Source organism: Apteryx mantelli, chromosome 7 (assembly GCF_036417845.1).
Source record: "Apteryx mantelli isolate bAptMan1 chromosome 7, bAptMan1.hap1, whole genome shotgun sequence".
Lineage (NCBI taxonomy): Eukaryota > Metazoa > Chordata > Aves > Apterygiformes > Apterygidae > Apteryx > Apteryx mantelli.
The window spans coordinates 6856278-6879515 of record NC_089984.1 but is presented as its reverse complement, the minus strand read 5'-3'; the positions used below and the strand labels follow the sequence as shown (position 1 = coordinate 6879515).

Genomic DNA, 23238 nt, shown 5'->3' with positions numbered 1-23238 from the left:
AAACCCAGTAGCAATAAACACAATTAAAAATTAGGACACTCAGGGTGTTTGGTGAATGTTTCACCTGCTGCAGATTATTGCTATGTGCCCATGCAACGGGGGCCCTCATGCTGCACTGCTCCTGTGAGCACGAGTCAAAGCCTTCACCCTCCCACTTGTCCAACGTGCCGGGAACAGAGGTGGGATATTGCCCTGGGTCCCCAGCACGATGCTGCTTTCAGGAGGACTCCAGCAGCAAAACAAGACCCAAAAGCCTGTACAAGCCAGGACACCACAAAGAAGAGGCTGGAATAAAATACCTCGCTTCGGCAAGAGAAAGCCAGGCCAGTCCTTCCAACACAAGCTTCAGGTCACTGAAAGCACAGCAAAAAGGTTGGCATTACACCAGCACATCCCTGGCACCAACACCTTGCTACATGTCCCTGAAAATTTCCCCTTTCCACCCCCGCAAGTCTTTATTTTACCCCTGGGCTTCTCAGCATCGATGACTGAGGAGCGCTTAGGGCCACCACCATGGCTATTGCATGCTGAGTGTCTTCCGGGTGGGCGACTCCTGCAGGGATATTTTTCCTCACTGAACATTCCTTCAAAATCTTTAAACTTATCTTCTTGGGTTGCACGCGTCTCCATCTTTAGTCCTGCACACATGAACATTCACGCAACCAAGCGTGCAACCACACGGCACGGTTGCAGAGCCCAGGTCACAACGTCATGTGCACAAGTAATCGAATAAACCAAAGTTAGCATTCCTACAAAGGCTCGCGTATGCCAGGGTGGAGGGGGGACGGAGATGCTCGGCTACCCACAGCAGAACCAACTTGCTCCTGGCCAACAACGCCTAACGAACACAGCTTGAATAATTAGCAAATTTGTTTGCCGTCTCTCTAGGAAGTTAAAAATAAATAAATAAATTTGCATATGAAGTGCTGCTGAGGAGTTTGATACGCTGGCAAACTTTGCGTGCGCAAAGGCGGCGGAGGGAGGGTAGGCTAGATTTGGTGGATAAATTATGCATCCTAAATTATTTGTGCAGTTCTAAAGTCCACACAGAAGCATAAGGGTAAAGCAAGAAGGAAAACAGTCCCCAGGGACGATGGGGGGGGGGGGGAGGTGGAAATGAGAAAGGAAAAGAGCCAGCAGTGATTACAGGCCGCTCTACAACGTAGCGGGAACATCTTTCCTATCAGTTCTGTTATCATCGCCTTCAATTTAAAGGCTCTTTATTTAAAGGGAGGGAAAAAAACCCGAAAGGTGTCCGGGCGCGTGTAAGAGCATCGCTAATGCGGCTGGAGCGGGAGCTCGCGCTCGTCGCAGCTGCTTCGTATTCACGGCGGCAGGCCCCGCAGCCATCGCAACAGAATTATATGAGCCCCCGAAGACTCCCAGGCAGGATGGCAGGGAAACTGATGTAATTACCAACATTATTACCATTAAAGCAAAATAATAATTTTAATTACAGCTAGGGCTTTGGGGGGCTTTCTCCGCTCCTCCTGGCCCCTGCTCACCACCTAGCATGGTCCAGTTCCAGGCCGTGTAATGGGACAGGGCAGTGATGGTCCCCTCCTTTCCCTCTCCCCCTCCAACAGCTTTCTGCACAATTGAAAAACCAACCATAAAAGCATTGCTTCAACCACACCAACATATTGAGGACGAAAACAGTGACCAGCGGCTTGTGAAGGCTCAATCCCAAAGGCTACTCCCCAAGCAGAAGGGACTGCTGTTGATGGTAAGTGCTTGCATGCCTCCCAATTAAAATAAATTGGTAAATCAAGGCTGAGTTCAGGAGATGTGACACCTGCAAGCTGGACAGCAGTTGCCTAGCCAGTGCTGTGCTGCCCAGAAACTTTTCTTTCCATTTTTAAGCTCCTTTTCCACAGCCCTGTCTCTTACCGGCATTTGCTTAAACTCTCGTGCTCCAGATGAGATGAGCACAGGAGATAGCTCAGTTCTCCACGGACGTCTGCCAAAGCGGACGTGCGAACATGTGAGCGGAGGGGAAAAGCTTGCTTTTGCAGGGCAGGTACAGATTTTAGCAGAAGACGAGCACATGCCAACAGGTTCACAACAACCACACCTCAGCTCTCTTAAATGCCTTTAACACCCCGTGGGACCACAGGCAACAATTTGGCTGGGCTACAGCTGAGAACACTTTCTTGAAAGGTCTGTTCCAACAGTCAGCAGCACGCTTTTCCAGACCTTTATCAGAGGAAGGGGAAGTCAAAGACCTTCAGCCTGGAAAATATCTACCAGTGGTGCCTTGCTACCTCTCGGGCTCACGCCAGCAAAGCTTCGAGATGATGTCCGGGCCTCTGCTTGCTCCTCTCGCGCAGATCGACGGCGGGTGGTTACAGACGCAGTGGGTGCCTCCTGACAATAGGGCCCTATTATTATTATTAACACGCCCTGTCAAGTTACAGGTGCTTCTTCTGGTGCAAGCGTCACCTCATGAATGGCTGGTGCACTAAATGGCAGCTGGTGGCCTAAAGCATGCCCGAGGACAGCTTTTCGCTGGAAGATGTAACCCAATAATACGTATTACTTTATAAATCACTCAGTGTGTTAAACGTAATGGGAGGAGGAAGGTGGGGAGAACACCGAAGAAGAGAAAACCTCTGCTGGAAGCCACCTGAGGGAACATCTGGTCAAGAAACGAACAGTCAAGGGACCTCTCTGCTAGCGTGCGAAGACCGCTGATGCTCCAGGGCTGAGGCGGCCATGGCAGTCTACTTTTTCTGATTTAAAAGCCAGACTCCGAGATCCCCAGAAACGCGGCATTTGGGGGCAGAGGGGCAGAGCCGAGCACCCGCAGGAGGGCAAGCGCCAGGGGTGCATCCAAGAGCAGAGCAAACCCTGAAGGTCAGAGTAGCAGGCACAAGAGCGGCTAACTAATGTGCTACAGCAGCCCCACGGGGCACACGCGCAGGCAGACACGTCCTAGCAAACTGGAAAGCCATAAAAGTCTATTACAGCAAATCAAACAGCAGTCAGCATGACAGCCATTAGCCTGAAATGAATACACGAGAACTTAATGAGCTCTGTCGGGGCCAGCTTGGTGAATTAAGTTGCCAAGTCTAGCAGGATTCCCCTTTCTTTACAGACTCGAGCGCGTCCGTGCTGCCTCGTTACAATCTCGACAAGCGAATCGCGGGCCCCCTCGCCCAGACACCACGGACGATTACACCGGAGCGGCGGCCAGCGCCCGACACACGCACCACCCCGCTCGGCTTTCCGAGAGGGTGCCGGGATGCGATTAAGACCTGACAAGGCAGAGACGAGCGCTGGGTGCTCAGGGCCGCTGCGACGCTGAGGACCCAACGGGTAAACGGGATGTCCTCTTGCTCGGACAGGCTGCCCTCTCCCCCCATCCTCATGCCAGCAGAGAAACCGCAACCCACGGCCCCTGCCCAAATAATTCACATTCTCAAACCAAGCGGACTGCATAAAACACCAGGACGGGTATTTCGGAGCAGTATTGTTTTTAAAGGTCAGTTTACTTTGTGTTCCATTTATTTATGCGCCCTCTTCTTTGACTTTCCTCATGCCACACAATAGCAGTGAGGTTTAAATAGCCTTTCTGTTGCTGCTCCATTAGCCAGGACAACTGCAAATCGATACATCCATTTATCTCAAAATTAAAAAGAGAAAAACTCTCATTAGCTGCCAATTCTGCACAGAGCTAGTCTATGCAAAACTGCGCTAGCACTTCTGGCTAGCCTCTTTTCCACCCCCGAGCTCCAATCTCTATTTATTCATCAGGTGTAGGCTCTTCGGCTCGGGGGGGGGGGTGGTCTCTGAGACACGTTTCACTACTCTCACCCTCGCTGCTCACCAGGAGCAAACCTCCCTGTGTTGCATCCCGTTACAGTAGTGCGTGTTTTCCAAAAGTATTATGATAGGTGCTGTCACCTTGAGACCCAGCCAACAGCCAAGCAATTTGGACAGAGCTCCCAAGCTCAGGTCTGAGCTGTCTGGGCACGGGGGAGGCCTGGGGACACTGTCATCTCCTACTGTGAACAGCACTCTGCTGAGCTGTTAGCTGCATCTAACCTGGTGTACCCCAGCTCACAGGGGCCACGGTTTCTGAAGGATGCACACCTCCATCCCACATCACCTTCAGCTTTGAGTACTTGCTGTCAAGAAACAGGGGGAACCCGTGGCCTAGCAAAGTTGTCAAAACGAGATGGCATCTCCTTCTTGATGCCTTCCAGATCAAAAAAAAAAAAAAAATTTAATGACAAAATTAAGACACCTTCCAAGAGACACGCATGTTCCTAGAGGTGAAGCCTGCCTGCGTGCCCTGGCCAGCCGGAGCACAAACCAGCAGAGAGATGCTGGCAGGTGGCGGAGCAAACACTACTGCTCCCTCCTCTCGTAGGCTGCAGCCCTCGGAGGGTGCTCTTTGGGCAGAGAGGCTCCGTCCCCTCCTCTCAGGGTGCCTGACACGGAAACGTTAGCTCCCTGGTAGAAGAACAGAAGTGCCTCCAGGACGCTGGCTGCACAATGAGTTTGTGCCTCATTACCTCTGCTCTGTGCCCTTGGTTAAAGATCATGGGCAGAGACTGCAAACTGGCACACGACAGCTTATAATTAGATTAGGCCAACCTCCAAAAAAGCACAACTCCGAAGGCCAAGCAGCAAAGCTGGTGCATTGTGGGAAGCAGCATATTAACTACACCCCAAACTATTAAATGTTCCTGGAAACTCCTCACGGCCGAACTGTGGCTCACGTGGAAAGGAGCGTGACATGCGAGAGGGAGGCTTTGGGGCTCAGCTTCTTTTTCCTTTATTTTTGGCCATCTCACCTGTCCACAATTCCCTTTGCCCAGCCAGCCTTAATTTTCAAAACCATTACCAGACCTTTGCCCTCCCTGCTCCCCAGGCTTGACACATTCAGGTTAAAACCTGACATACAGCAGGGCTTAAGATTTACAATATTAGCTCTCGAGGCAGAAGCGACAAGTCAGAGGAGACACAGCATGGCCGCTCCAGCTGTATAAATACCAGGGCTTAACTCAGCACCCGTTCCCGGGTGGGCACAGAAACCCAGTTTCCATTTATCTCCTTATGGAGGAGGGAGTCCTCTCTGAACCAGACACCGTAAATAGCAAAACTATAGGTAAATTTGAGGGCAGGGGAGAGGGGAATATTCTCCTTTGGTCCTGCTTGCATTCTAGGTGAAACCAGATGGAAAAAAACATCTGGAAAACAGGAGAGGACTGTGTCTTTGTGCTCAAGGGATCATGCCAGGTCACCTAAAAGACACTTCTTGCCTTCCTACGCACCCCACGCGGCCCCAAGGAGATAAGCCATGCATTTTCACAGCTCACAGCTTTGTGGACCCCCAGCAGACAGCCTGTCGTGGGCAGGAGCTGCGGGAAGGAAAGACAGCCACCCTTCAGCTTTGAAGGGATCCAGGTAGAAAAGCCAGAGCAAGGAGCAGTTTGTACTGCTTTTGCCAAGCCATTTCTTTACCGTTCATATTGTAAAGAGGAGAAGAAATGACTCTGACCCAGTGTCATCCTCAAAGGGAGGTTTCAGATGACTTTGCGCAGAAGCAGGTGGCGCAAAGATGAGACTAAAACTCCCGGCCGATACATCACAGGCAACCTAATGAAGAAACCTCATCCTCACGCAGAGGCACAGGGAAAGATCAAAGCCCAGCATGGCAGGGCATCAGCAGCCAGCATATTAAATAAACCATTGCAACGCAATAATTTGTACTTCTCAGTTACTGCAGACTGCTTGATCTCACACACGCAGACACACACTTGACCTCATCTACACCCCGAGGCACAGTCTGGGAAGAATGGGCTGCCCTGGCGTCAGACGGAGACGTTTCCTCCACCCTGTTTTAAATGCAACACCCAGAGCTCGTCGGTCTGGAGACACAAGCAATCATATTCTACTCCACATACCTGAAGTCTAAATTCACGTCAGACCTAAAAGTTTCTGAGGTACTTGCGCCAAACTGAGCTTTCAGCGCAGACGCTTTCCTTGGTGGTACAATTAGGTGCCAACTCCTTTGCAATGACCAGTGTGGAAAGAGAATGGCAGAAGGTTGTGAAATCTCCGTCCTTGAAGATAGTCAACACTTGACTGGATAAAGCCCTGAGCAACCTGATCTAACACGAAAATTACCCCTGCTTTAGTGGGAGACTGGACCAGATGACCTCCTGAGGTCCCTTCTGACCTAGGTTACTCTAAGTCATCTTGGGGCAACTCCGGCTAGAGAGCTGTTTAAGGAAACTATCAGCAAGGGCAGCATCCTTCAGGCAGGCCTCTGCTGGAAATCAGTTCCTAGCCTAAAAGGGTTTGGAGGAACTTTTATTTCCAGCTCAGGTTACCTCTGCAGCAAGAGCTGTACTTCTCCCCTCTGCTCAAAGGAAGGAGAAAAAGAAACAGCCTCCCATTATGGCTATTTTCCAGCTTCACTCCTGACCCACGTTTGTCCTGGGAACGAGATTACCTGGGCTGCAAAGGCTTCGAGCTCTGCACGTCTTCTTCCACCTGCCTTTCCCCAACACCCAAAATGCCATCATTTTGCTTCTGCCTGTTTTCAGTCAGCAATAACTTTCAGAGATTTAACCCTCCACCTAAACCCAGTGATGGGTCAGGGCAGGATGACAGGCCCATACTTTGAGAGACCACAAAAGAGTTTCTCAGGGCCAGGTATGCTGGAAGAAAAGTCACCATCCTCACGTAGCTGGACAGACAGCCCTGCTTCTGCCACCGGTCGGTGACAACCATGGGGCAAACTTGGCCATCGAGAAAAAGAACAGCAGAGAGCCTGCACGGAGACGCGGTGTGGATGCCTACCTCCGGGATGCGGACGCTGTAGGGCTGGTTGTGAAACCTCGGGGCATTGTCGTTCACGTCTCCCACTTGAATGTTGACTGTCCCTTTGATCACCTGCGGCCACAAGGATAACAACAGGGAGCGAGCGTCAGCTTTACGCAAAAATTGAAAATCTAGAGCAAGCTCGTGGCTCTATGGCCTGACTTTGGCTTACAGTGAGCGACCACCAGGGGTGGTCCTGCATCTACCCCGCCATCCCCAGTCCCTTCCCTGGACCCCCAGGAGAAGCCAAAAGCCCCCCAGCAACCACACGCCGCTCTCCCTGTGTCACAGGCCATGAAACGAGAAGTCACACTTACCCCCTGGCTGTCACTGACAGAAAATTCAACCGTGAATTCTGACTTGGTCTGAAACGGAAGAAGAAAAACATGTAATTAAAGATACCATGGTGTTTATCTGCAGATGGCAGGCTTGGGACTTTTAGCCAATATTATTGCATGCAAAATACTTTCAGGACCTTCAAGAAGAAAAGGGGAGCTCGAGTGCCATTGCTATGTGGAGAACAGATGCTCGGAAACAGCAACGCCAGTGGGGCTCCGGCGCATTTCAAAGGCACGGAGAGCGGCTCTGCCCGGATCAGCAGGACGCCGGGGCTAAGGAACCAACTCCCCAGCTGGCACCGAGCACTTTAGACAGAGAACTACACACAAGTAGATGAGAGCAGCCCGCTTTTTAACCTTCTTCAAAGCGCTAGCGAGCACCAGCGCTCTCTGTGCACCCGCTCGGTGCCTCACGCCGCTGCGGTAGCAGTGGGAAGGAGCAAGTGCAAGGCAGGGAAAAGCACTTTTCCGCCCACAGCCTGATAGCCTACTGCAACCTGACACTGGCTGCAAGACACACAAACCACGCAAAAAGAACAGAAACAGCGGCATAATTAACTTTTGTCCAAGAGGACACTACAACGATCTCACAGAGGGCATCTACATCTTGCTGCTACTTTCCCAGCTTTACCTGCCACACAGCAATTCCTGGGATATTCCACAACTGGGAACACTGGGATAGGCTCACGGTCTGTAGTATGAACAGGATGACATCCCACAAGGCAGAAAGATTTAAAAAATCCCTGTGCAGCCCCCAGCATCCCTTAATATTTTAGCTACCTTAACAGCTTGATCTGAAACTGAGCTCTACTAACACCACTGGTGCTGGAGGGGAGGGAAAGGCGGGTATTTCAGTGCTAGGAGCCTGGGGACGTTGCGGGTGGAGAAAAGGTCAGGGAGAGAAGTTCTACCTCACCAGCAATCAATTCCCTTGCGTTTTACTAAGGAATTGCACAGGGCCGGGGAGCACCATGCCTATCTGCCACCTGGGCAGCACCCGGTGTTGCAGGGCCCAAAGTCTCAGCCAGGCACCCTGCGTCTGAGCAGTGACGGGCACTTGAGAAACACAGTGCAGGAAGGACCAGAAAGCAAGCTCCAAGTGATCCTCTGCTCCGTGGACGTGGCTGATTTTTTCCTAATAGGAACGGCTTAGGGACAGGCAGCCTCTGGCCTGCAGGACGGGAGCTCGCCTTGCACCAGGGTTGCTGTGCATCTCGGGGAACGGTTCACGAGCACATGCACCCTCCTGCCCTCGCGTCCACTGCCCGGAGAGCTGCGTGCTGCAAGCTGAAACAGCCTGTTTGAGCTCCTGCCTCGGGGCAATGCCCGCAGGCAGAACGAGCAACCCAAACACCACCCCCTCGGCCCACCAGTGCCACCACGAGGGACAGAGCAGTAGGGAGAGAAAGGAAAAACAGGAGAGAAGAAATAGCCTGCTGAGCATGTAATCAAAAAAAAAAAAAAAAATTGGTAAAAGAGCCAGAGAAAGCTGCCACATGCTAATTGCTGTTCCCACCCTTCATTTTATCACATACTTTTGGGGGACTTTTTTTTTTTTTTTTTTTTTACTTTTTTTTTACTTTTTTTCTTCTAATCTTAGTGGGAGCAAGAACCTTTAGAAAATTACTTTGCCTCTGTTCTTTTGCTCTTTCCTCTCTTACTCTATTTTCCCTCTTCCTGCATTGCTTATCCTGCTATGACTCCCTCTATCTTTTCGAGCCTCTTTTTCTCTCTTTACTGTTGCTTTTTTACACTGTACAGGAATTGATCTCTTGCTTTTCTTTCCTCACCTCTTTGCTTGCATGGTTTTCTCTTCCCCCGACTTTTTGATCGCTTGCAGCCAGAGTTTTCTCTCTCGTTCCCTGCTCCCAGCGTGCTGTCCACCGCCGTCCTCTCCCTCACACACCCTCCTCCTTCTCCACCGTGAATTCTCATTTACACCTTATCCGTGCAAAGAAACGCTCTTCTGCATAACGCAGGCTCCCCACGGGCACCAGAACTGGCCCCCTCCCCAGGGGGCACCCGAACCTGCCCATCGCCCTCCTCAGCTGAAGGCTGCAGCCACAAGTATTGGGAAGTGTAGGCATTTGAATAAGCGATTTATGACTCACGCCAGCAGCTGTTGGCGGGGGGGAGAGGGGTGAGGAAAGCGCTTGACGTTCAGAGTCTCGCTCTTAGGCTGCGAAACCGCGATCGCCCTCCCCGAGCCCAAGCGGCAGCTCCCGCGCCAGCACATCTGGCTCGCTCGGGAAGGGTCCCCATCCCCGCACTGCTCGGCACACACACGTTTTTCCAAACGGACTTTTCCGCGGTGCCTACTCCCACACAGGCTGCCAGCGCCGGGGGCGCGTTAACGGGTTTTACCTTCGCGACATTGCTGCTGGCAAGGGAAGCAGCAAACATAGGCAACAGGAGCGCAGGGGAAATTAAGCATGCTGCCCAAGTCGCGTAGTATTTTCCCAGTCCTACCGAGCTCCTGCCCAAGTGCCTTCGCTACCTGTGCCATCCCTTCCTCCTCGCTCCAGGAAGGCAGCAAGGGCCAGGGCTTTTTCCAAATAGGCACCTGTACAGGATACCCTGTATCTGTGCATCAAAAACCACTATTTAGTGTAGGAGCGTAAAACTGCACCGAGGCAAAAATCTTGCCAAATTTAGCATCTGAATCCACGAGCTGCTGAAAAGTCACGATGGGAGTGACTAAGCGAGGGGTGCTTTGCATCTCTTCACGCGCAGTTTTGAATGATAAAGGACCTCTTGGAATATGGGTTTAAAGGGGGAGCCTGGAAGCTTCCCTGAACTTCTGAGCGCCCTGCTCTTTGGTAGCTCGTTTTCATTTATTATTTTCTTTACTGCTAGACTCACACATGTTATCCTGGTTCCCAGTTCAGCGCTTAGCTGAGACTTTTTTCCATCCCCCAGATTCCTCTGGCAGAGGATGTTTCCTGCAGAAAGTGGCATTACCTCTCTGTCCAAGGGCTGCCTCAGCCAGACAACACCAGTGACGCTCTCCACCGCAAAGAACCTGCTGGCCTCCTCCCCGACCACGCCAAACACGAGGGGGTCGTTGTCCAGGTCCCGAGCCAGAAGCTGAGTCACTGATGAGCCTGGGAGAAAGAGAGAAAGGAAAGATCAGCCCTAAGAAGATTGAGGTACATGTGCCAACACGTGTCCCAGCTCTCGGTTTCATCTCTGGGCCACGAGTAGAGATGACGCCCTGATGCTGAACTCCATCAAGTTGCGAGAGGCTTCGTTTGTGATATGGTTATAAACCTGCTAAGGACAGCAGGGAAGAGGCACCACATATGCCGTGGTTGAGGTGGGAACAGACTCAAGGAACAGGAGGGACAGCGGAGAGGCCCAAGAGCAAAGGCAGCTTCCGGGAATCCTCGTCCCTTCGATTTGGGTAAGAGGAAGCGACACGGGTACAAGTTACAGCAGGTATGAGGTTACAGCAGGCTTCACAGCCCCGCAGCGCTAACTGTTATATAGCATCTCCTCCCCACCCCTCCATCACACCCTCCTCTGCCGAGGGACAACACCAGCAAATGCAACAACGCTTCCATGTGAAAAGCGGTATCCCGAGGCCAGGAGCATGGACACAACACTCAGGGATGCCTCCCTGGTGACTAGAGGCTTGTGGGTTCAGTTAGGCGAGGAGACAGACACGGATTTTTACTTAGTTATTTTTTCACGAGGCAACTGCAGCAAACGCAGGCATTTCTGTTGTACATGGAGCCCACATACCCAGAGAACATGAGAGGAGCTGGGACAAATCCATCACCTGCTTTGCCAAATCTTGTATGAAACCACCTCCTGCAGCATCAAGAAAGCCTAGCCTAGCTGACAAAGTCCTTGCTCACCCCCTCCTAATGGTGGTGCCATTGTAAATGTCTCTTCTTGCCTTCCTTTGAGGAGCTTTATTGGGATGCTCCCCCATCAGAGGGGATCTGAACCCTCTGAAGCTGCTGCATGAAGCCATGCTTGTCCTGTCCATGGACTCCACACAGGTCCCACAGCTTGGTCACCCCCACGCTGGGGTGGTATGACATCTATTGCTCTGAAAGCAAGGGGGAATTGTCACGTTTGGAGTCACATTTTAGCCCCATAAAAACCTCCTCAAATCCTTTCAGTCCTGTCCACGACACTTCTGAGCACAAAGTCTATAACTCCCTCTGGGACAAAATGAGGGCATCCTGCACCTCCCTCTGCCGCGCCATCCTCACCCCTCCTGCTTCCCTGCTCCGGCACATCTAGACCCTTTTCTTCTCAACAGGGTCAGCAACACTCCCTGCAGCTGGAGACCTGCCCACGATACACTGGAGAGAGGCAAATGCAGGGACATGAGACCCTGTGACAGAATATCCATCCAACCATCAAAATAACATTACTGGTAACAAGGCAGAAGAGGCGAGAGAGTTAAAAGTACAAAGACGAAGGAAAAAATTACCAAAGTACAAGAAGTACAAAAAAAAAGTAAAGATGAACGTGAAAAGGATGTGATGTTCTTGGGGAAGAACATCACACGAGGAGGACAGTTCCACGAGTCCCCAGATTCATGACAGACAGTAACTCCTGTGGGATGAGCTTTAAGGTAAGCAGGCCCCCCACAACCCCGAAAGAGCTGACTGAGAAGGATGGTGGTCAACTGATGTATTAATATTTAATCAGTCTTGGAATATCGGGGAAGTTCCACCAGACTAAAGTGCTAATATTGTGGCAGTACTCAGAAGGCAAGCAGAATGACCTGGGCAATTATAGCCTGGTTAGCCTGACATCAGTCATGAGAAAAATAATGGAAAAGCTGATACAAGATTCCATTAATAAAGAATTAAATGATAGGAATATAATTAATGCCAGTCAACATGATTTTATGGAAAATAGGCCTTGTCAAACAAACCTGATTTCATTCTCTGATGAGATTACAATTTTGGCAGATAAAGGTAACGGCAAAGAAGTAATAGACTTTTGTAGGGCATTTGACTTAGCACTGCATGACTTTCTGATTAAAAATTTAGCACGGTACAATATCAACAAAGCGCACTCGAATTAAGACCTGGCAGAACTCAAAGCCACCAACCACTGATGGAAGGAGCCCCTAGCACGACCGTGTGGGGCTCGGCACACAGAAACAGGCAAGTGCTGCCAACACAGCTCCAGGTGACACCAAGATCAACAGCACGGCAAACAAGGGGGACAACCAAACAGGCAAAATTTCTGTCAGAAAAAGGAATACCAGTTGCTTTAAAAAGAGCAACTACAATTAAACTGCAGGGGCGGGAAGGGGGGAACAGAAATCTAGCACAGAATTTATGGATTCCCCTTCTCTTGACATCTCCAAGTCGAAGCAGATGCTCTTCTGGAAAGCACATTTCAGTCAAACTCAAGTTATCAGTCTACTCAAATTTCGGTGCTTGCAATAGAGAAGAAAACAGATTTACTGAGGCCCTGACATTCATGAATGAACAAGAAAGGGAGGTGGACCTGGGCCCATACACATCTCACAAGATAAAAATCACTGTGCAGTCCTCAGGGAGCATAGATGGAGGTAGTTTTTGCTCTCCAATGAAATGACATGTCCGCATCCCCAAAAAATCCCAAAACAATTGGCTGATAATCACCAAGCAATAATTAGCTCAGGATTCTACCTAAGGTGCCTGGGAAGTTTCTGACCAAACACCGATTTGAGCGATTTTGTGCAAAAGTATCAGACTGCAGGAAATCTGAAACCACCCTTAGCAGAGCTTTGTACCTTCCAGAAAAATCAGTAAGACTGCGACCCTCCCCACCACTGTCAGCCCTATAACTAGGACAAGACAAATCCAGGGTCCTAACTCTATTCTGCCGAATTCAACGGGAGGAACTGACTTTCCCCTTGATCAACAGGGTGTTTGTGATCCTGCAGGGAGCTGCGTACGCGTCCCTCCCTCACTTCAAACCCCAAAAGGTCTCAGTTGCATCTCACAATGGAATGGAAACATCTTAGAAATTCTGCTGAATAGGAAAAACGTGTCCCACCCAGTTCTAATCATAGTTGCATTCATGTTTTGTGTGCTGCAAACCCACTCGCATAAAAAATTAGCCGGGAAACGAACGTTTAACTCTTTTCTGTCCCTTTGCAGCACACTTACCTCCCACCGGCAGGCAGTTTAGTTCCTAAGATTACCCGGAGCACAACGCAAGGCAGTCCTGGCCTGACGGGCGCTGAGCACATCACCCCACCTGTATTTCCTACGCCCGCCAGCCTGCAAATGTGCAAAGCTAGATGAGCACATCGGGCATGACTGCTCTCAGGTCCGAGTGTATTAGGAGCCCGAAGACCAAGGATAGATTCAGTGGGTGAAAGGAGAGGAAAAGCAAACACATGAGGAACATCCAGAGCCTACACGCTCCTCATTTTGTCTTTTTTTTAACTGTTATTAGAAACAACAAACCTCAGTAGGACATAACTAGGGGAACTTTGAATATTAAAAGCATCTGCTGTTTTGTTTTTTTGCTGTATCGGAATAGAACCCTATCTTAAAAAAATCTCCAAAGTGAGTCTCTGAAAGTTAACAGCTCTTTCACTCATTCCCTTACCTGCCCTTCAGTCAGCAATCACCATCCAAGCTTAGGAGCACCTTCCAACTCATTACAGAAAGAAACTTATGCACGTATAGATCAAAATAACAAATTAAGCTGAGGATAATGAGAAACAGATTTCTCAAACAAGGAGTGGGACTTCACAGTCGCTTTGTCCTTTGTCATTCTGCTCTTGGCACGTTTTTGCAGACTTTACCCCGAGCGGGTGCTAAGGTCAGGCGCGCGGTGCAAGGCAGGCGCGCGGGCAGCAGTGACGAAGGACTGCAGCAGAGCACGCGGCAGCACTTCACCGTCTGCGGTCAGACACCACCTCTTGGGTCCAACGCAAACGTTAGTGCAAGCTACCTTCCAAGGAGATTCATGTTTTTAACTCCCAGGTTTTTGATCCTACTTTTCCCCCCCCATCTTTATGTTTCTCCCACATTTACTCTGCCAAGGGAGGAGCAGCAACCAGTTGGCTGGCACAAGGTGAGCACCTGCACAGCTGGAGCACATGAGTTGGGCCATGGCCACCTGCCACGAGATCATGTAAAATCCAGGGCGATCACAGGGAAGGTGCAGTTGTCCCATCCACAGGTGGGAGCTAGACCGCATGCAAGCTCCTAGCCCAGCAACGTCAGCTCTGCAGCTAGACTCCAGGCTCTCAAAGAACACACAAAATGCAGATGACCCCTCTCAGAGAGGGCGTGCAGATGCCAGGCAGCCCCGCGGCCATCAGAAACCCCGTTTCGGGGTGGTCGCAAAGCAAGCCGACGTGCGGCGGCTCTCGCCAGGGCTGAGCCCGGGGACGGATGGAGCAGCCTCCCCGAGCCCAAGTGCCACGCGACTCGGGCGAGGGCTGAGGAAACAGGGACAAATTATCCTTTTGCAGTGCAAAGTTATAGGCTCCATTTGTTTCCCCTCAGGAATCAGACAGGGCAGTTAAGTGTCTTGATTCCACCGGATAATCACAATTTATCTTGTCTCCTTTTGCTTCCTTTCTCTCAATCACGGCTACTTCTCTCTCTTTCTCAGATATACGTGGATTTTCTTCTTTCTCCGAGTCCTGAACTTTGATTGACCTCCGGCTTTCTTTTTTTTTTTTCTTTTTCTTTCCCCCTCTTGCTTTCTTCCTGCTGGGAATTTCTTTTAGGCTTGGCTGCTTTGTGGGGTGTACTTTACCCCCCTAAACTTGAGCTCCTGTCTCAGTGCCTTGCTTTCAGCTGTAAACCTAGCTATTTCTAGCACAGAAACGAGGCAATTTCTTCCAAGAAACCTCACACGCTGCCTTTCATCCTGCCACAAATGAAGGCAGGTGAAGGGGCTGAGACCTCCCAATGGGTTTCGTTTTCAAGCGCGGGATGAGAAAGAACAGAAAGGGCCCCAAGAAAGTCCCGCTGCTACATCAAGACGCGGACAACCTGGGATAGGGTGGGATGGGACGGGGCAGGGAGCTTTGGACCTGCCGGTGCAGTCGCCAAGCTGTCGCTTACACCAAGAGCGGTGCCAACGGTCCTCGACTGAGGCCACCGGCCGACGCGCCGGGTTCGCTTTTCCCGTGCCGTCGGTGATGTTGGATGGTAGGCAGCCACCGGCCTTCCTGCCCCCCGGCAGCCCGCCTGAGGTGGCTCCAGTTAGCCCAGTTCATCACAGCAGGCTGGCCTCCGACGCGCTCCGTGTCAGGACTTGACAGATCTGATCTTGAAATTCAAACCCTGTTCTTCTCATCCATCACCTGCTCCCTTTTCTTTGCCTGAAATTCATTTTCTCTTTCACCTTTCAGAAAAAATATAAACCTACAAAAAAAAAAAAGCCCTTCCATGATGTTTTCCCAAAGATTTTTTTTTTTTTTTTTTTAAAGAAAAGATGAAATGCCAATATTTCCGTGCTGCTGAGCAATCCGACAGCATGCCACCCCCAAGCACCACGAGGGACAGCAGGGACAGCAACTCGCTAGCGAGGAAAAAGCGAGTAAAACCTCGTGGCAAGCAGGGGACCGCAGCAAGCGTGAGATGCTCCCGCAGCTCGGGAAGGGGCTTCATCGCCCCAAAGCAGGCACAGGTGCGGGGCGCCCCGCTTCGCTCCTTCTCACGTGGCCGCCCCGGTCTCCATGCCACAGCCAAGGTCCCTGATTCAGGTCTGCGACAGGGTGAACCGTTCGCTGTCCTTTCCCCACCCCGACCTCTGCTTTCTCCTCCCGAGTCCTTGGGCATCTCGTGCTGATCCCGGGCAGCCAGCCCCGGCCTCACCCCTACGAGACACCACCTACCCCAGGCTCCTCGCGCGGTCATCTCCTGTCCAGCTCCTTGTCCCCTGATTTATCATCCAGGCCGGTTTCCTTCACGCCTGGCTTCAAAGTATCCGTCCCCTTACCCTAAAACCTCAAACACGGCTTCCCTCTGGGCTCCTCCTCAGCCCGGTGTCCTTGGCCAGCCAGCTCCAGGCCAGGTCTCCTCCTCGCTCAAAATCATCGTCCCTGCTCTCCACCCGGTCGGTCCCAGCCTCCTGGAGCAGTTGCCTTGTCCACATCACGGACGGCCACGGAGCAGGCTGGAGACTTGGGTTCCCAGATCCTAACCACCGTGGGGCTCCAGGCTGCTGCTGCTGCAGGGAGGATCTTGCTCCCCGCAGCTGGAGCACGGCCTGGGGAGGGGGGCAACATCAGCTAAAGCACAAGCACGCTGCGATTCAGGGGTTTGTACCCGGGCCAACACCACAGAGGTTTGCTCCAGGAGACCTAAAAGCGCACCCAGGTACCAGGGCGACCCGCTCGCCCCCCTCCGAGCCGTTCCTCCAAGGCCCGCGGCTGCCCGCTCGCTTCAGAAACAAAATCCCAACAAACAGCCTCCGGCCTCCTTCTCAGGAAGGGCCCAACCACTTGAGCCAAAATTTTCCAGGAAGACTCAAAGTTTCCACCGCAACCACCCAAGTCCATCTAAGTGTTACACATCTCTTTCCAGGTGCGTAACAGGACGCATCAGGTTACCTTATCACCGAGGCTGCCTCCGTGCCACGGGCACGGGCGAAAGAGGTCAGGGAGACGCAAGCAGCCTTTTAAAACCTCATAATGAGGACGCTGCTCTTTTCTTTTGCTTGTTTGTACCATCAGAAAAAGCAGGCGGTCTTCACCTGAGCGCCACAGGGAAAAACCCAGGCTGCACCCATTCACAACGAGCCGACGCCACCCATCACGTAGGGAAGAGAAGGGAGCCAAAGACAGAAGTGACAGGGAAGAGACGGGAAAACAAATCTGCGCAGTCAAAACCATTTTGGAGGGAGTTTTTCAAGCTGGGGGAGTGAAAGGTGCAGGCGAGTTTCTCCTAGTTCCTCTGATGCTCCCAGCCAGAGCAGGAGACAGCGCCCATGATTTCTCCGTTGCAATTAGTTATTTTAATGGGAGAGTCAGTGTCAATATGGAATCCGTAAGCAGATCTGACAGCCAGCGGTAAACCTCAGAAAGTCCATTGCTTGTCTTCACTCCCCCCTAGCTCTCACAGGGACGTTTAAAAGGATGCTTCAAAGCGTTTAAAAGGAAGAGCACAGCCGTGATTAAAGCTCAGAGCATGCCTGCAACAACCACACATTCGCTCCGCGTTTTACGTCGCTATTTACTGAACACTTCAGTTAACTTTACAAGGGAAATGGGAGGAAAAAAAAAAAGCAAGGGTAAATTGAACTTTGACATCATCATTAAAGTAAACAGAACGCCTCTCCCTATGGATGCTGCATGCGCAGCCACTCGGCAGCTCGCCCGCACCGCTCCACCTGCCCAGGCAAAGAAATGGCACCCTTCTAATTAAAACCAACACCCACATCAACACGGCTGAGACAGAGCAACTTCCCTCCATCAGCCCTCAAATAGGTTTTAAAGCAGCACAGATAATCAAGCGAGTTCTCCTAAACTAGTTTAAAAGATGCCTCAACGCCAGCGCTGTGTCTCAGCACCGGCTGGAAGTTACAGCCTTTGCTCGCTTGCCGGCATCTCCGTGACTTGGAGGCAGCGCTTCGTTAACAAACTCTCCCACCAGGCTGGGGCACTGCTGCCGAGATCACCCAGCGGGGTCCACCTTAGTGCAACTGCGGCACCTCCAAATCTGCCTGCTTTTGCTGGGCAAAAAACGGGCAAACGAGTCAGTTCAGTGGATGCCACTCTCTCCTTCCTCCTTCCTTGCTGTTCCTGCCCCTCAGCAAGCGCCCAGCTACGCTAAAAACATACAAGGCACCCCTGGGACAAGGGAGAATATGAATAGTTTGCAAAAGCTGAAAGGAGTTTTGCTGCTTTTTCTCTGTAAAGTGGCTAGGAAAAGACTGCATTAGCATGAAAGAGGGAAGTAAACACAACTGCATCCCCAAACTGTGAAGGATAAAACAACAAAAGAAACCCTGTAAAAGAAGGGGCCCAAGTCTGCTCAGATATTCCCAGTGTGAAAAGGGGCACTAAAAAACACCTCTTAAAAAAAATAATTTCCTCTCCACACTGCCTGGGAGCCTCATAATTACTAACAATGATCACAGACCCATTCATTTTATCCTAAAATTAATACATCACATTTGGAATGATATCACCTTAATTTATCACAAGATTTATGAAACCGGTACTTTTTCTAATGAGATTTATGCAAATTCCGCTCCATCCATTGTTTGCACCATAAAAAAGTTCCATTGCAGAAGCAGCTATGTCAAACGGTCTCATTCACTTTTATTGATATCTGTCCTTTACCTCTTCATCCCCGCAACAGGGGGAGGAGAAGAGCCCCTTGCAACCAGGGTCCGATCCTATCGTTCGCAAATTAGCTCGGTGCACAAGGGAAGCAGCCTTTCTCAGTGGGTGAGAATAAGGTCTGCAGGTGAGGCAACAATTCAAGGCACTTCAGGGGGACATGTTAAACTAATTTTAAAGGAAATTAGCTGGTGCTTCACTTGCACCTTGTTTGAGAAGGGTCAGAGAACAAGAGGAGCACCAGGGAATTGTGAAATTAAAGTTTTTAGGCTTTCCAGAGTACAAAGTCTGTGCTTTGTAAACTTGCAGAATAAATACAGAAGGGGAAGCTGGGCAGCGGAGGGGGGAATAATCACCAAGAGAGCATAAGCAATGGGTATCATGGGGTTATAAGGGAGGAAACTGCGTGAGATGAACTCGATATTTCACAGCAGAACTGTAAACTGCACTAAAGAAAGGAATGCACAAGACGCCTTGTCAGGTGACGAAAGCATTTGATGCAGTGTCTTACAAAGTCTTACAGAATTAATTCAAGTTGGTTTAGTCACAAGAGCTGTGGCGGACAACGAGAACTCGCTAAAGGACAACGCATGCAGGTGATATTCCCTCTCCCGTCCAGCCAACGTAGGCTCACAGCCAGACTTAAGCCCTCCCTGGGGTTGACTTCACCAGGGACCAGTAATAGGGCAGTCTATAAACCACCGCCTCTGAGCACAGTGAAGCATAAGGTTTCTTGAAGACCAGGGCTGAGTCTCAGGGGTATAGTCAAGGCAGTATACAGCAGGCCAGATGATTTCCAGCTCAAAACATTTCTGAGCACTGTCAACTGGAAATCACACAGAGATCTCCACTGGTACATGCACAGCTTAGCCTGGGAGGCAGGGGAAAGGGATCCTGGAAAAACCTAAATATTACATACAGCCTTGCTTCTTGGAGCTGCCCTCTTGAACTAACGGCACTGCTCTTCACAAGACACATGTACAGGGGTGGGAGGAGACAGGATGAGCTAAAAAGCAAAGGAAAACATAAATCTGAGGCCACCAGGAACTTCCCAGCAATAAAAGCTACTGACGTATCAAATAATGGCAAGAAGCCCCAACACGGCCTGAGGCTTTTAAAACTGGCCTAGAAAAGATGCTACAGAAACAATCTCATAACAGCCCAGAGGCGCTGGCTAGAGGAGCCAGCGTAGATCTGAAACCCAGTTTCGGCAGCTCTGGGGACGGGGAGGAAGGCACACCAATCCAGCAATAAAACTAGCAGGGAGACCCAAATCCCTCTGGTAGGGGAGCAGGGCTTCTCTCCATTCAGAAAGGAGCCGCCCAGGCCAAGGGCCTCTTTGTGGGAACTACTAACCAAGAAGCAATTACTCCAGACCAACCCAACAGCCTCCGGGCCCCAGCCGGTGCAATATCTCCTCATCAGAAAGCAGAGCGACACGGAGATGGAGAGCTCAGGATAAAATTATGACTCGGGATGGAAAGCTCTCTGAAGGGTTGGAAACACCACGTCAGAAACGCTCAGCCCTGCGGACACCCGTCAGATAAGAGGAGGGAATAGCCCGAGCCCACGGCTGCTCCGCCGTGGGAAAGTTCAATCCGCCAAGGGGCTCGTTCGAATGACTTGAAGGTGCTTTGGCCAACTGCCCCGGCAAAAGGCACCCATCAGGGAACAAGTTCCACATCTGTAAATGCACAGTCCCGCTCCCTCCGCACACACGTGCTTTCTGGTATCTCCGTTAGCACGGCTCCGTACAGCCTCCTGCCTGCCGCCGAAACACCGCAACCCTCTGTGCACACGTCCGCTAACTCCTCCAGGAAAATCTAGCTAATGCAGTCTTGATTAACATTTCTGACACAAAGTTTAAACCCTAAATCCATAGAATATCCTTTTCTAATTAATTTTTGAAATAAGAGAGAAACAGCCTAGAAAGAATAAGGAATATTTCCTTTGTTCCTTCCTGTCTTTTCCCAATCTCCCCACCTTCCTTCAAAAAGAAAAGATTTCAGTTTCTAACTAATTAAACAATCATAAGATCAGAGAAAACTCTGTCACAGGTACCAGCATGGAGGAAAAATGCCATCCAGTTCTCCTTCACATGAATATCGTGGCCCATTAAGGGCAAAAAAAAAAAAAATTGTCAGTGATGGCGGCCCCTGGTCTAATTCCCACTGACTTCAGTCCTTTGGACAATCCCAACGTGAAAAGCCTTTCCTTAGCCTGATACTTCAGGACAGCTTTGCCAGCCTGGCCCATCCATTCATCCTCTCCCCAGCAGCTTACAAGCCTATTTGGCAAGTTACAGCCAAACACAGGAGAAGGATTCACACCATGTAAGTAAAAAGTTCCTACACGTTTCATGAAAATAATAGCCGAACCGAGGAAAGTCGGGTTGCCTCTCCCAAGGATCACAATCCCATCTGGCCCACCAGCACGAATAAACCAACTAGCCAGCACAGCCAGCAAACGGGTCACCCCACTCCTCTCAGGACAACCAAGGGTCCCGATGGACATAGCGAGACCTTCCTACCAGGATTTTTATCAACCACACGTGGAGTCCATGTGCCTTGTTCAGACTAGACCCCTGCCATTGAGTTCAGCAAACTGAACCTCAGCCCTGGGAGACAGGTTTTGGGGAAAACTCTCAAGCAATCATACCAAAATGATTGTTCCTTGCGGCAAACTCTAAAATAATATGGATTTGAGGGTCAGAACCACATGGTTGGGGGCTTTCTCTAGTGACTGATGTTAGCGTAGAATCACTGTGCTTCCAGAAATGAGAGCGAATTGCAGAAGTGATGCAAATCGACCACAGGAGTTGTACGCACAAGCGGAGACGCGGAAGCAGCAACACCACAGTGCTGGAGTCAGTCCCATTTGGGGAACAGAAGGGCAGAGGACTAGTTTTCCAAACAGAGCTAGGAAAGCTTGCGTTTAGACTGCCAACTGGCAAGAACAGGGACAACAAGAGACTCCTGACCCTGCATGGTGTCTCGGTTCCTCTGGCAAAGAGCTTCGCAGGGTAGAAGAGACAGTTTGAGCGGGCCATCTGTTGCAGCCCCACTTCTGACTGCCGGGAGGTGTCTCGGGAGCGAGCAGCCACAGGACGTCAGCGGGGCTGCTGAGCACCCACGCTTTCAGAGACGCAGAGACGCGGCAGCCCACCGAGGCGAGGTACGCGCTAGAAAGCTTGTGAGGCGCTCTCGCTAGGCGAGACTACGGAATATTTGCCTAGGAGATAATTGAGCCGATGCGTGCCAACGAGACAGCCAAGATGTTGTCACCCCTCCCAGAAAGGGAGGCCCAGAGCAGGTGGAAGACCGAGATTTGCCATATGTCAGCAGAGCACCTAGCCAGCGCCGCTGAAGTTACAACAAGCCCGGAACGGCAGTGGGGACTGAAACCGAGTCCTAACTCCAGCAGCCGCTTTCTACCTATTAGCAAACGTACGACATTATGAACTAGCAGGAGCTGCGTTGGGATCGCTCAGATGGCGGTCGCTTCTCCTCCCTGCAACCTCCATTCAGTGCAACAGCAGGAGGGCAAAGGAGACCAGAAAACAGAGCAGCTGACCCAGCCTCCTTCCCCTTCTTCGCTTCTGTTTGACCATACTAAGCTTTCTAGAAACACAGGGCAAATAAAAGAAAAGCAGGTCCCAAAACTCTAGTTAATTAGGTGCGTTGCTACCTGATGAAAATAAATGATTTATGAGTAAGATGACACATACGCATCCTACCCAGACAAGGTAACGTAGCTTTGTGTTAATTAGAGAATAGGGGCTGCTCTCCAATTAATACGAGGTCAGACATAAAGCTTGTTAGATTGCAATACCTACAGTCCCAGGACTGTTCTGGCATTGAGCAGGATCGTAAGACACCTGCAGGATCAGGCCAGAACAGTAATGCAATAATGCCAGCAACGCTAATGGCGAGGTCACGTAAACATCAGCACCAAAGTGCTCCATCAACAGAGCATCAGTACGACACCAACTGCGCTCAAGTAACGAGGATGGTGTGAAATGCCATCTCTTAAGCAGCGCTGCATGAGAGCCGCTTTCCCCACAAGGATTCTTGCAACGGCTCCTCCTCCACGTGATAGGATTGATCAATATATGTATGGGGGGGGAGGAATCCGTCAGCAAATTTTACTTGCACAAGTGAAGTTCAAGCAGGATTCATTCATGCCTTGTTTGAAATCTCATCTTTGCCCTATGGAAGATGAGGCATCCCTGAGGCTCTCAGTGTCTCACAGGGGATACAAGACCCTTAGTGCTGCATCTTACCTACAGCCCTGCTGCTCTGACAGTTCAGGGGAACAGTAAGTGCATATAGATATCCTGATCCCAAGCACTAGAGGGTATTTTACTACAGCACAAGCATGCTTTGGTTTGTGTGTCAGCCTGACTTGGCCCCCAAGCAGCTCCTCGATCGCATGCAAGCTGCTTTGAGCCAGGCCGTGCTCACATGGTGGCAGCAGTCTTCTGAGAAGGGAAACAGCCACCACCTCCAAAACTCCCCCGACATTTTCTGAACCAAAACCCAGGGGACTCATCAGGACTGCAATCTCCAGGCAGCATTTGCCGTAGCTCAGTAATACAACAAGGGACTGTATCAACAAGCAAGGAAGGAAAAAGCACCTGAGAGAAATCAGAAATGCCGCTGGCCAGCTGGAGCCGGAAGGAAATGGTACCAGCGGTCAAATTTCTGTCTGCGGAGTTTAGATCCATAAGCAGATTGGCCTTAGACTGTCACCGTAACTCTCTGGGGTTTCAAAACATGTGCTGGG

The 23238-nt window shown here is 50.7% G+C and overlaps 1 protein-coding gene across 1 annotated transcript in view; it reads right to left on the bottom strand.

Annotated features, from left to right (window-relative positions):
* Positions 1-23238, bottom strand: part of CDH23 (cadherin related 23) — a 224650-nt gene that overhangs the window by 170791 nt on the left and 30621 nt on the right. The window contains exons 3-5 of the mRNA XM_067299722.1: positions 10137-10279; positions 7155-7202; positions 6817-6909 (exon numbers count right to left, since the gene is read on the bottom strand). Of these exons, the coding sequence (XP_067155823.1) occupies positions 6817-6909; positions 7155-7202; positions 10137-10279 (284 nt within the window). The remainder of the gene's footprint in view (positions 1-6816; positions 6910-7154; positions 7203-10136; positions 10280-23238) is intronic.